The following is a 12,430-nucleotide window of genomic DNA, read 5'->3' as shown; positions in this document are numbered from 1 at the left end:
ACGCCTGCCTGCAGAGGGGGCGGCAGGGGGAAGGGGCGGCTCGCGAGGGAACCCCCGTCTCGGCCGTCCCGCGAGAGGAGGCCGGTGACGGTGACGCGGGCCGCCGGGGTCAGCCGCGGGGGTCAGCGCGCGCCCACCATCTCCTCGGCGGCGGCGGCGGCGGCCAGGCCCATCTACGAGTTCCCGGGCGGAGTCGGAGGGTCCCAGCGCCGGGAAGCCGCGCCCCCGCCTCCCAGCAGCCCTCCCGCGGCGACAGACATGTTCTGCTTGTCCTACCAGGTGGCCCAGTCCCGGAGAGGCCCGAGATGCCGAGTTGACGCGGTCCTACGGGGAAGGGGGATGGCGAGGGAGAGCCCCCCTCCCCCAGGAGGGACCCAGGGAACCCGGGCCACCAGCTGCAGTGGAGCTGGAGAAGGCAGGAGGGTGGGGATCTGGAGCCAAATGGCCCGAGTCGGGCTGGAAACAGGGCTGAGGAGAAGCGAAGTTTCCTCCCAGCCGCGGGCAGGTGGGCGCCCAGGACTCCACAGCCAGCCCCAGGTGCAAAGATCTCAAGGCACCCCCTCGGCGGTGCCTCTCACCCGTTCCTACCACGTTCTGGCCACGTCTGCACAGGGGGCAGGGGGATGTCATTCTTACCCCAGCTCTCAGGCACAGCCAGAGGTCAGCACACCTCTGCCACCCACTGCTGGAAGCAAGGCCATCAGTCCCCCGACCCCAGGCGACGTAAATGGAGGCTTAAGGGCAAATGGAACCTGGTCAGCCCTCCTCCTCATCCGTTGTCGCGCACTCTGCACCCCTTTCTATCGGAGTCCTTCTCTCTTCCATTCTCCCTGTCTGTGCCTCAGGTGTGGGGAGGGGGCTTCAGGGCCTGAGAGTTGACTTGCCCAGGACAGGCAGAAGCTGAAGTGTCCCTGCCCTGCCGGTAACTAGGAACCGCCGCTGATCCTTGCCATCACCGCCATCGGGCTCACCGTGCTGGTGTTAACCCTGAGGGGCCTCAACTCACGGAGGAAGAGACTGCTTGTCACCTTAAGAGACCCTGACACCAAATACCCACTGCCCTTGATTGAGAAAGAAGTAAGAGGTTCCCCCTTCCCCTCAGCTGTCAGAGGAGAAAGGGAGAAGGACAAGAGTGATGGGGAATGAGAAGTGGGTTGACCTTGGGTTTGCTTCCTCAAGCCTGGGAGGTTGGGAATACTTTTCCAGGCACCTGAGCAGCTCAGGGCAGCATCCAGAAAGTTGACTGAGCCTGCCCCCTGCTTTCTGTTTTATTAGGAAATCACCCACAATACCCGGAGGTTTCGCTTCAAACTGCCCACGCCAGACCATGTCTTAGGCCTTCCTGTGGGTGAGTGCGGCCTGGCAGGCCTAAGGCGCTGGGACTCTGCTCCTGTTAGACACAGTTGAGTGCCACCCGGCCCTCGGAGCTTTTCTGAGCCACAGGAGCCCAGGGAAGATGAGAAGGATTTGGAAATTGTCCATTACCTTCATTGTTCAGTTTGATTGGACATAAAAGTACCAATAAGCATTGAAACGAAGTGAGTTTACAGGCTAGGGTAAACTAGAGGCTACACCACAATAGAGACAATAGCAAAAGTGAGATAGAATCAGGTCTAAGATCTCACCAGGCTTCTTGTAGAGCAAACTTAGACAAGTCTGTCAACCCCTCCGAGCCCCATCTATGAAGTGGGGTTTCTTAGATCTCCCTGCTACTTGGGTTGTGAGAGGTGGGTGTGAAAATTCAAAAACTACGAAGTGCCTCTTCATGGGTGGGATGGGGTAGTTGATGATTGATTGCCTTGTAGTCAGGAGAAAGATCTGGAGTATGGGGGACTGAGGTGCCTTCCCCCTCCCCACTCCTGCACCCACTCTTCTCCAGGACCCACTCAGGAAGGGCCCCATTATGCACGGGAGCCAAAGCATCCTGGAGTTGAAGTTGCCCTGCTTTTAGTCTGTAACCTCACCTGCTGACTAAGTCACCTAGAGGTGGGAACTCCCACAGCCTGGATCCAGAGCTTTGAACCAACTCCTGTGCACCCCCTGCTAGATAGAGACCCTAATCCTTGGCTTGCTTGTCCTGTGGACACAGGGCAAACCTTGACCTCACCCATTCAGGTATGAAGATGGCAGACATGGTAGACAAGCAACCTGGACTCTCAGCTTCCTTGTGGCTTCCTTGCCCCTTCTCCATGTGTATAAGCTTAGTTACTGGCTGGCTGCCTCCCAGCCCTCTGCCTGCCTTGTGAGGCCAGCCCTGCTATGAAGAAGGCAGAAAGAATGAAGAACTTTAAGAAATTGTAGTTTTTAGTATCTGCCATGTGCCATTCTCCTTGGCACTGGCAGTTCAAAGTTAGTGAGACAAGACAATTTGGAACCTTTGGAAGAATCTGTTGTAAAAACTCAGAGCTAACTCATCATTCCCTTGTTTTAATGGGAAGCTGGTTAGAGCTGAGGCCTGTGGGACCAGCTGATGTAACCCCATTTTCCCTAGCAATGCCAGGGGGTCACTACATCTGAAAGAGTTTTTCTAACATTTACAGTCTCCGACTCCCAGAAGGAAGTTGCCTTCGACATTTATTCCGAAGTGATTCTGGTGCCAAACCAGGTCACTGCCCGAGTCATTGAGCCTATACTTTCTCCACCCAGAGAATTTATGCCACCTGTGAAACTTTGGTTTATGTTCCTGAAATAACTGGAATGACTGTTTCTTCCTTACACCTTCTTTCTTTCCCCTCCTCCCCTCCTCTCTCTCTCCCTAGATCTGTGCTACTGTCTACACACTTGTTCTGTCTACCTGTGTCATCCAGTTTCCTGTCGCTGTTAGTGCCCATGTCTGCAGAAATTGTGGCACACATGTTTCTCTGACCTCACTCTCTTAGCATCTCTCCTCTTCGCCATGAATTGCCATAGTTACTGACTGCTATCATAAACCCAACAGATAAATGAGTCACCCAGCTGTCATCTCTCTGGATCTAGTCATCATCCGGAGGTCTGTGGCCACACCTGGCCCATTATAGTTTGGGAATGCTGAGGAGCAGGGCTCACAGTGTCCCTGTGCCACTGTGTAGAGCCTTTCATGAGAAAGACACAGGGTTCTTGTTCTTGTTGGTCTCCTACTCTATGGTGCCCAACTTCAGGGACTCAGCATAACTGTGCGGCCAGACTGCTCTGTCCCAGGCAGAAGGATCCAGATGGAGGGAACCATAATTCATTCACAGACCCTATGATGCACCCAATTCAGAAAGATAAACTTTTGTGAAAGCAACGTATGTTGCTTTAAAATGAAAACAATACTTTCTGATAGTTTTTAGAGTTGGGGAACGATATCTAGTTATTCTCAGGGGATACTCCTGGTTCTGTTGTCAGGGGTTACTCCTGGTAGTGCTCAAGGAAATATACACAAACAGGAATTGAATGCAGACTTTCTACATACTTTCACTTTCACTGCAGCCTGTTGAACAATATTTCTCCCCCCGTAGCACTGTAGCACAGTTGTCCTGTTGTTCATCGATTTGCTCGAGCGGGCACCAGTAACATCTCCATTGTGAGACTTGTTGTTACTGTTTTTGGCATATTGAATATGCCATGGGTAGCTTGTCAGGCTCTGCTGTATGTGCGGTATACTCTCAGTAGCTTGCCGGGCTCTTTGAGAAGGATGGAGGAATCGAACCCAGGTCGGCCGCGTGCAAGGCAGATGCCCTATCTGCTATGCTATTGCTCCAGTCCATGAAATTTTTCCCATATGATTTTTAATCCCCAGTCTCCAACATCCGTCCTCCTTCATCTGTAAGGCATTCTTTGCTAGATCATCTACATGAAGCTCAGAATTGTAGGTATAGACTGAGGCAGGAAAGAAATAGAATTCCCATTCATGTAGCAAGGAGACAGAGCTTGCCCAGGGTAGCACAGGGAGAGACAAGAGGGTAGCCTGAACTGTTGCCTGCTCTTCCTTCTCTATGCGCCCTGCTGCACTGTGTGTAGTCCTCCGTGGGCTCCTGTAGGTTCTTTGTGAAGAGGCTGTGCTCAGACTTACTATTCATGCCTTCTTCTATAGGTCACTATGTCCATCTCATAGCCTCCATCAATGACAACATAGTCACCAGACCTTACACACCGGTGTCCAGTGATGATGATCAAGGCTTTGTGGATTTAATTGTAAAGGTAAAGGATTCACCTCCTGTCCGGCTCTCTCTACCTCACAGACCCTGTAAGTGAGGAAAACAGGCCTGGGATGGGGCTTTCCGGCAGTGTCTTTGTTTCGTTTGTTTTTGAGCCACATCCAGCAGTGCTTACTCCTGACTCAGTGCTCAGGAGTCACTCCCGTCAGTTCTCAGGAAACCTCATGTGATGCTGGGAATCCAACTCTGTCCAACAGCATGCAAGGCTAGTGCCTTCACTCCTGCTCTGTCTCCTGCATCCCAGCAGTGCCATTCAACAGGGCCACAGTCAACGTGGTGAAGTCTTCAAGAGTTGAAGACTTTAGTTACCGCAACTGTGAGGGCAGATTTTCTCTGATGCTTTCCAGGAGCAGAGTGATGCTTTTTGATTTGTATGCAGCTATAACCTTGGGTCTGATGGTGTGAAAACTGTGCTGTCTTATTTTTCAGGTCTACCACAAAAATGGCAGTCATCCAGAAGGGGGAAAGATGAGTCAGTACTTGGATAACATGAAAATTGGGGATTGCATCCTTTTCCGGGGGCCGACCGGGCGCCTGGTTTATAATGCACCAGGTACTTGGGAGTTGTCATTGGACTTCCAGTTAGGACAAAGAAGATACCTACAGTGATTTCATTGTTCTAGGAAACTTCTCAGTTTTGAGACATATGGACATGGCCTTAAAGTCCACTTGTTCACAAGATTGTAAACCTCACTGCATTAGGGGAATGATTTAGATTTTTCTCACCACTACTGTGATCAAAGGTGTAGGCTAGTGCCAAAGAATGGATAGAAGGGTGGATAGATGGGTGGTTAGATGAATGGCTGGATGGAAAGAATCCTTGTTCATCTACGTACATGTTCATTATTCCTTTACTGCTGTAGATTTAAAAAATCTTTTGGGGTTTGTATTAGCTTCCTGCTTCCCTCCTTTCTCAGAAGGAAAGGTCCAGTGATACTGAAGGAGGTGCAGACTGGGTTCCCATCTCAGTGTATTGGGGCTAACAAGGCCACTGTCACCAGAACTTACTTGAATCATTATAGCCACCTCTTCCAGTGGCCTTGCCTGTTAGGAGTTCCAGGAAAGTCAGCCATCTTCAGCAGACGCCTACAGGAGCAGCAAAAGTCAGAAATCTCTTCTGTGTTTCAGGAGATATTTCCATCAGAACACAGAATGCATGCGATCCTGAAACAAGAGTGTTTGACAACTTGGGAATGATTGCTGGGGGTACAGGTGAGAGGCATCTGGGGGGCTTCTTGGAGTGAGTTCCGAGACCATGATTGCCTTTGGAAAGGTGATGTGATGGACTCCTTCCCTGGCTCTTTCTGTTAGAAATGCAGTGTCCCCGACAGGCCTTGAGTGGACCCTTTGTGTCCTGGTCTTAAATCAATATGGCATCTGCCCTAGGAGCCTGGGAAACATTTACAGTCTGTCTGGGAATTATGTGGTAGCTGGGAAGACCCACATGTGGTCGCCCACGGGTCCAGTTCAAGCCTGACCCCCATCCCTTGAAAATGAAGACCTGAAAGGAAACTAACATATAAGGACACCTACATAGTGCTGGGTTCTGTAATAATCATCTTCAGACCATCACATACTTGTCATTATTTGTTCCACGATGAGGACAGTGAGGACTGCAGCCACTGACCACAGGACCCAATCACCTCCTCTGGATAGTTGATGAGAGAGCTGGGGAGGAAACCCCTTTCCTGTCCCAAAGCCACGTCCCTGCCATTGTCTATGACAATGGGAATGGACTTTGGGGTACTGTAGTGTCAGAAGAGAAAACCAAGACAAAGGGTGATGCCCCACTTTGATATTGGAGGTGGGGGTGGGGGTGGTCAGAATAATAGAACTGGGGGCAAGGAAAACTGTTGAACTTCCATAGAGTACCAGCCGTGGGCACCAAGAGGGAAAGAAAGCTGACCAGTCCATGTCCTGTGTTCCAGGGATCACGCCCATGCTGCAGCTCATCCGGCACATCATCAAGAACCCTGCTGACAAGACCAAGATCTCTCTGCTCTTTGCCAACCAGGTCTGCTCTGCTGAGTCAGCGCCAAGTGTGTGGGGCGGGATGGAGTGTTTGCTGAGCTCTGCTCTCAGCCCTCCCCACACACTGAGCTCACACTGTGGGCTGCTGCAGTTCTGAGAGGGTTCATAGCAGCGGGGGCCCCTGGCTGTTTTCCCTTTAAAAACCAAACAGGCTTAGTCAACCCCCAAAACTAAATTCTCCTTCCTTCCTGCTTCTAATAGGTAGTCCTGTATTTTTCTAAGAGTAAAATCATAGATGCCCTCATGGAAATTTCAGAAAATACAGGAACAATTAGATATTTGCTCATTCTTGCCTTTAACAAAATTATCTATTGACAATGAAATGTTTGATTTTGTGTTTTTTAATTCTTCCTCAACATTACCACACAGGCTTTATTTTTTTATTAAAATTCTTGATATTTTCAACATAGTCATTTCAGTTATGTCCTCACCTACCATTCTTCTTCCCCATTCGGATAATTTTCAGCTATAAGTCATACAGCAGAGCTAGGAAATAGTCAGCAGCTGGGGCACATGCCTTACGTGCTTGATCCCTGCTCCATCTGCAACACCACAAGGCACCCCGGCCTTTAGGGTCCTGAGAGCTGCGGAGCACGGCCAGCCTGGCCCTGGTCATCCCTGGCACCAGAGGGCCTGAGCAGTACTGCATTCCTGGCCCTTGACATGTTGACCAAGTATTGTTATGAGTTGCCCCTAGACTGCCTGAGCATCCCATGGAAGACCTTTGCCCTAAAAAAAAATCAAAGAATAAATATGTCCCACAAAGTGGAACTATTAGAATCAGAATCATGATAAGTTACTGTGCATTATCATTGAGCCTCTGACAGCCCACTTTTGATGTTACCACATTTCCCCCCTGAATTAAGACTATAATTTCTGTTTTCCTTTCTGATACTATTACATATTCTGGGGCTGGAGAGACAGTATTGGGGTTAAGGTGCTTGCTTTGCATCCCATCCAGCCTGGTTTGAATCTCCAGCATCACACAGTGGTCTCACAAGCACTGCTGCTAGGGAACTCTGGACAGTGAGTATATATATATATATATGTGTGTATATATATACATATATATATATATATATATCACTGTATCATTGTCCTCCCGTCCTCCCGTTGTTCATTGATTTGCTCGAGGTGGCACCAGTAACGTCTCCATTGTGAGACTTGTTGTTACTGTTTTGGCATATCAAATATGCCATGGGTAGCTTTCCACGCTCTGCCATGTGGCTGGGATACTCTCGGTAGCTTGTCGGGCTCTCTGAGAGGGACAGAGGAATCGAAACCAGGTCGGCCGCATGCAAGGCAAACACCCTACCCACTGTGCTATCACTCCAGCCCAACACACACACACACACACACACACACACACACACACACACACACACACACACGTAACTATATAGTAACTGAAGCTCTGCTCCTTGCCCCAGAGGTGGAGGGCAGGTAGTGGTGCTGGGATGGCCATAGACTCTCTGACTCAAAGTGTTCAGGAAAAGCACTTAAACCCAAGGGGAAGCAGCTTGAGCAATAATGTTTTGACCCTTAATCTCAGGCTGAGGAACATGCAGAATGTAACTGTGGGATGGGGGTTGGGCACTCAGTTTATGTTGCCTCCTTTCTAGACAGAGGAAGACATCTTGGTGAGAACGGAACTTGAAGAGATTGCCAAGACTCATGAAGACCAGTTCAAACTATGGTACACCGTGGACAGGCCTCCTGCTGGTATGAACCCCATTGATTCTACCGTGGAGAGTTTCACCCTTTAACTACAGCCTCAAGTACTAGTAGTACTTATTTGGTTTTTTATTTGGCTTTTAGATGGGATTTCAGCTGAGGCCTTGGGTGTTGCTTTCATATGGGAAATACAGGTGTTTGGGGCAGAAAAGATTTGAGATGGCCTGCTTATGAGGACAGTCGAGGGAAGCATTCGATATCTCCACATTGTACTGACCACCAGGAAATAAACTAAGGCATTAGGTCACCCCTGCCACCACCACCACACACACACACACACACACACACACACACACACACACACACACACACACACATATACTGCACTCTCCCAGCATCCCATGGAACAGCCACTCACAAAGTCTCTAATACTGCCATGGCCCTTCTGCCCTCACCACTAGCTCAGATACCTAGAACTGAGGAGACGCCCCAGTGAGCGCCCAGCTCCCACAGTGTACCTCTCACCCCATCCAGGCTACTGTACCCCCCAGGGAACTTCTCCACACTGCACTTCTCAAGGCTTCCTAACAAATGGCACCATCTAATTGAGCTGCTCCTCTGAAAACAACAACAACAACCAAAAAATGTCACTGGGCTCTGTCCACACAGCTTTGTGCCTTGATTCCCACCACACCCAGTCATGGACTCCTTCCTTCCTGGGGCTCAGATACAAGAGATGCCAGCTGGGGCCTCAGAGTCCCAGCAGTTGAGCCTGACATTTGGAGTAAATACCGAAGAGGTTGGCCACCCATTCCCCTGTCCCTTGTCCTCTCCTTTCTACTTGCCCTGCTACGCTCTGTGGAAACAAGACGCCTGCTAAGTCATTAGAGCCATCTGGCCTTCCTGCCCCTGGCTCTACAGAGGGAGAGGGTGGGAGACCCCAGGTGGGTTCAGGGTAGACCCGGAAGTCCCACAGATTTCTTTTCTGCTTCTTCTCCACCTCAGATTGGGAGTACAGCGTGGGCTATGTCACCGCTGACATGATAAAGATGCACCTCCCTCTTCCCGGGAAGTCCACGCTCATCTTGTTGTGTGGCCCACCCATCATGATCCAGGGAACTGTTCTTCCTAGCCTGATGAAACTGGGTTACACCGAGGAGATGATTTTCGTCTACTGACACCTCCCTTGCCTCTGGCATACCTGTCAAACCCCTTTCCTCGGTTTTCTAAGTAAGTTCAGCTCCACTCTGTTATACTGGGATCAAAGTGCCACCAAGTGTGCACTTAAACGCAATACCTTGGAAGTCCTCTTTCTAGGCACAGGAGGCAGAATGACTTTCTGAGACTGTCTTGCTTGAGGAGACTCAGAGGAATTCCATTTTAGGATCATTTCCCATCATTTAATGAAATAAACTTGAGTGCAAAGCAGATACCCATGAGGTGTGGCTCTCGGGCACGCACGAGTGCCAGCTGGAAGGCCAGGGTTGCCACGCACATGAGCTGTGTGCTTCAGTGTGCCCGTCAGAACCAGAACTGGCAACAGCCAGGGAAGAATTCCAGAAAATTCTCCTCGGGGGTCTTTGTCAGTTCCCTGTTACACTTTCAAGGTCAGACTAAATAGGGTTTGAGCACCCTCTGTGTTTAAATAGTGTCACAAACAGATGTAATAGAGTAGTGGGTGGACGCCAGGAACTTTGCAGGAGCACAGGAGACAAAGAGCGCTCTTTTGGTGGGGGACATCCCTTAAAGGCCTGGAAGGCTGATTGTAACAAGACAGGGATGTTACTTACGGAAACTCTTTCACTTCCTTAGACCCAGTGGTTACCCAGAGTCCCTACTGCCTCCCGTCATTCATGGTGTGAAAGCCCCTTTGCTGCAGTGTGGTGGGCGTGCAGTACAGCTCATAAGGGATTTCTTGTCATTCTCATGAACAAGCTAGAGTTCCTTGGGGATTTTGTTCAGCAGAAGCTCAGAGATGAAGTTATACCACCAGTCATCCAGCAGATGGCAGAGCTGAACTTCAAACCCAGCCCTGTCCAAACCAGTCCCATCGGCAGGGCTGAGGAGAGTGCGTGCTTTGCGTGTGGGAGGCCAGAGTTCGATCCCCGGCACCACCCAAGTCCCCCAAGTGCTGAGCTGGGAGTAGTTCCTGAGCATTGCTGGATGTACTCCAGAAACTAAAACAAAACAAACCAAAGAGATAGTGGGACACTGGCAGAGCGGCAGCATCATCGAATTTGGTTTCACTTGCGTGGGAAGGGAAGGGGAATGGGCAGGGGGTTTGAAGAGAGAAAGGCCCACGGGGTGGCCCACCACCACCAGGTGGTCACAGACGCCAGTGCAGGGTGCAGAGAGGGGAACTCGCCTCCATGGACCCCATGCTTGGAGCATCCTCCCTGAGTCCCTACTTAGAGAAAGCTGCTCCTACGGGCCCTGCACGATGAGCCACATCCTACCCTAGATCTAACAACGTTGCCCTAGTCCCACTGCAGTCCCCACCTACCCACCCTTTATCTCCAGGATAACTTGCAGGGCCTGGGAGGCCTTTCTGGAGAGGACCCAGCTGACCTTGACTCCTTTTCTTTTTCAAGACTGCCCCTGTGATCTGAATTCTGTAACCCAGTGCTTCTCAAGTAAGAGTGCCCCACCTCCCCGTGCAGGGAGCATTCAGAAGGCAGGAGAGATTTTCCCCAGTTAGGTGCTGTTGATATCCAGATGTCGGAACCCAAGGATACTGGGTATTCTCCACCTGCACCCAGGATAGCACCACCACACGGCCGGCCCTGACTGATGATGGTGCAGCAGAAGCCAGGACACTCAACTTGTGGCACTACTTTGGATGTGCTGGGCTGTTTCGTGGCCACCTGCCTGGGGTGTCTTTCCAGTCTAGCTTATCCGGGGAATCTGATTTCTCTTTCAAAGCCTAAGTGTTTCCTCTTCCTGAAAGTTTTTGCGGTTCCTGGGACTGGAGATGACGGTGAGGAGCCTGTCATGCATGTGGCTGTTGCCTGTTCAAGTAATACTGCATATGTTCCCCACCCACCCCACCTCCCCGGCACCTCCAGGGCTCATCCCTGAGCACAGAGGCAGGAGTAAACTCTGGATAGTTCTGGGTGTGTGCAGTACAAAATAAAATAGAACAACAAGAAGAAAGTTTTCCAGTTCGCACACACAGCCCTTCATTGAAAAGGACTCTGGGCCCTTAGAGACCTTCACTGGAACATCTGTAATACTCAGCACAGCTTTGCTTAGGAGAGATGAGAATTCCTTCCCTCCAAACCACCGTCTCCCAGGGAGGGTGGCCCTGTCCCTCGAAGAGTGCTGGAATGATCCTGGAGGTGGCAGTAGCCCTGAGTGTAGTTGGGGGGCACTTCTGGTTTGTTTTCTTCAACACAGTGGATTTTCAGGGTGGGTGGCAGTGAATTGGGACTGAAGAGCGTCTCAACATGGCACTTGTGAGCAATCTGAAGACCAGAGTTAGGTCTTCCTCCTGTGCATTCAAGAGTCTGGAGCAGGTGCTGGGCACTTGGTATTGCAGCCGGGTGTAGTAGCGGGGAAGGCAGAGGTGGGCTGTGCTCAGCTCAAAAGCAGGCAGCCCGAGCGTCAGTGAAGGCTCCTGAAAGAGGCTGCTTGTGGAGGCAGGCAGGGGGCACATCCAGGAGACAACGAGGACATTCTCACAGCGAAGGGCCATGAAGCCAGAGACTCAGAGGGGCCTTGTTTGCAGTCCTGGGTATTCGAAGGCCAGTCTGTGGTAAGCAATACTGAGGTGACCTTAGCAGAGAAGGAACCAGGTTAAATAGTGCTGTGAGAAGGTCCTGCTAGGGTTGGGACCGGGAACATCGACGGGATCCCCTGGAAAGCTGAGGGATCTTGTAGGATTCAGCCAGGGAAATGCAGTGAGGCCTGAATAGGGCGATTACAGAGATGGAGTGTAGGCGGCCATCACTCGGGGTTGGACTGGTAGGGAGAGGTCGGTATGGTTTGGAGCATAGGCTGGGAAGATCTGGCTTGTGATGGCAATGTGTTGATTTAGGGTGTACAGAGACCTTTCACTGAGGGGTGATCAGATAGTTGGGCTGAGGCTGATGAAGGAGAATCTGAAGACTGCTTTGCATGCTAGCTGAGATGCAGGACGAGGGAGAGGGGAAAGAGGTGAGGGGGAGAGAGGGAGAGAAGAAGGGGGAGAGGGAGAGAGGGAGAGAGGAAGAAAGAAAGTGGGAGAGAGGGAGAGAAGAAGGGGGAGAGGGAGAGAGGGAGAGAGGAAGAAAGAAAGTGGGAGAGAGGGAAAGAGAGAGAAGGAGAGGGAGAGAGAGGAAGGGGGAGGGAAGAGAGGGAGGGAGGGAGGGAGGAAAGGAGGGAGGAAGGGAGAGAGAGAGAGACACAGAGAGAGAGAGAGAGAGAGAGAGAGGCTGTCTAGAGGTGCCTGTGCTGTGGGAATGGGAGGTGGGAGAAAAGCAACATGTATGAGAGCAAGAGATACATAGGGAGAGAGAAGGGGGAGGTAAGAGAGGGATGGAGAGAGAGGGAGGGAGAGAGAGAGGGAG

At 51.0% G+C, this 12,430-nt stretch overlaps 1 protein-coding gene across 1 annotated transcript; it reads left to right on the top strand.

Annotated features, from left to right (window-relative positions):
• Window positions 1-258: 258 nt before the first annotated feature.
• LOC101539785 (NADH-cytochrome b5 reductase 2) lies at window positions 259-9,266 on the top strand. The gene is made up of 9 exons (XM_055143052.1): window positions 259-279; window positions 931-1,077; window positions 1,276-1,348; window positions 4,055-4,161; window positions 4,608-4,731; window positions 5,307-5,390; window positions 6,107-6,192; window positions 7,832-7,931; window positions 8,889-9,266. The coding sequence occupies exons 1-9, from the start codon at window positions 259-261 to the stop codon at window positions 9,059-9,061; spliced, it is 915 nt and encodes a 304-aa protein (XP_054999027.1). The 3' UTR covers window positions 9,062-9,266.
• The last annotated feature ends 3,164 nt before the right edge of the window (window positions 9,267-12,430 follow it).

Source organism: Sorex araneus, chromosome 6 (assembly GCF_027595985.1).
Source record: "Sorex araneus isolate mSorAra2 chromosome 6, mSorAra2.pri, whole genome shotgun sequence".
NCBI classification, from domain to species: domain Eukaryota; kingdom Metazoa; phylum Chordata; class Mammalia; order Eulipotyphla; family Soricidae; genus Sorex; species Sorex araneus.
This window is presented reverse-complemented; position numbering and strand designations above follow the sequence as displayed.

Excerpts from the sequence above, each read along its gene's own strand:
- LOC101539785 (XM_055143052.1), top strand. The coding sequence starts at position 259 with ATGTTCTGCTTGTCCTACCAG. Across the intron at positions 280-930 it reads TGTTCTGCTTGTCCTACCAG|GAACCGCCGCTGATCCTTGC; the intron begins GTGGCCCAGTCC and ends GCCGGTAACTAG. Across the intron at positions 7,932-8,888 it reads CGTGGACAGGCCTCCTGCTG|ATTGGGAGTACAGCGTGGGC; the intron begins GTATGAACCCCA and ends TCTCCACCTCAG.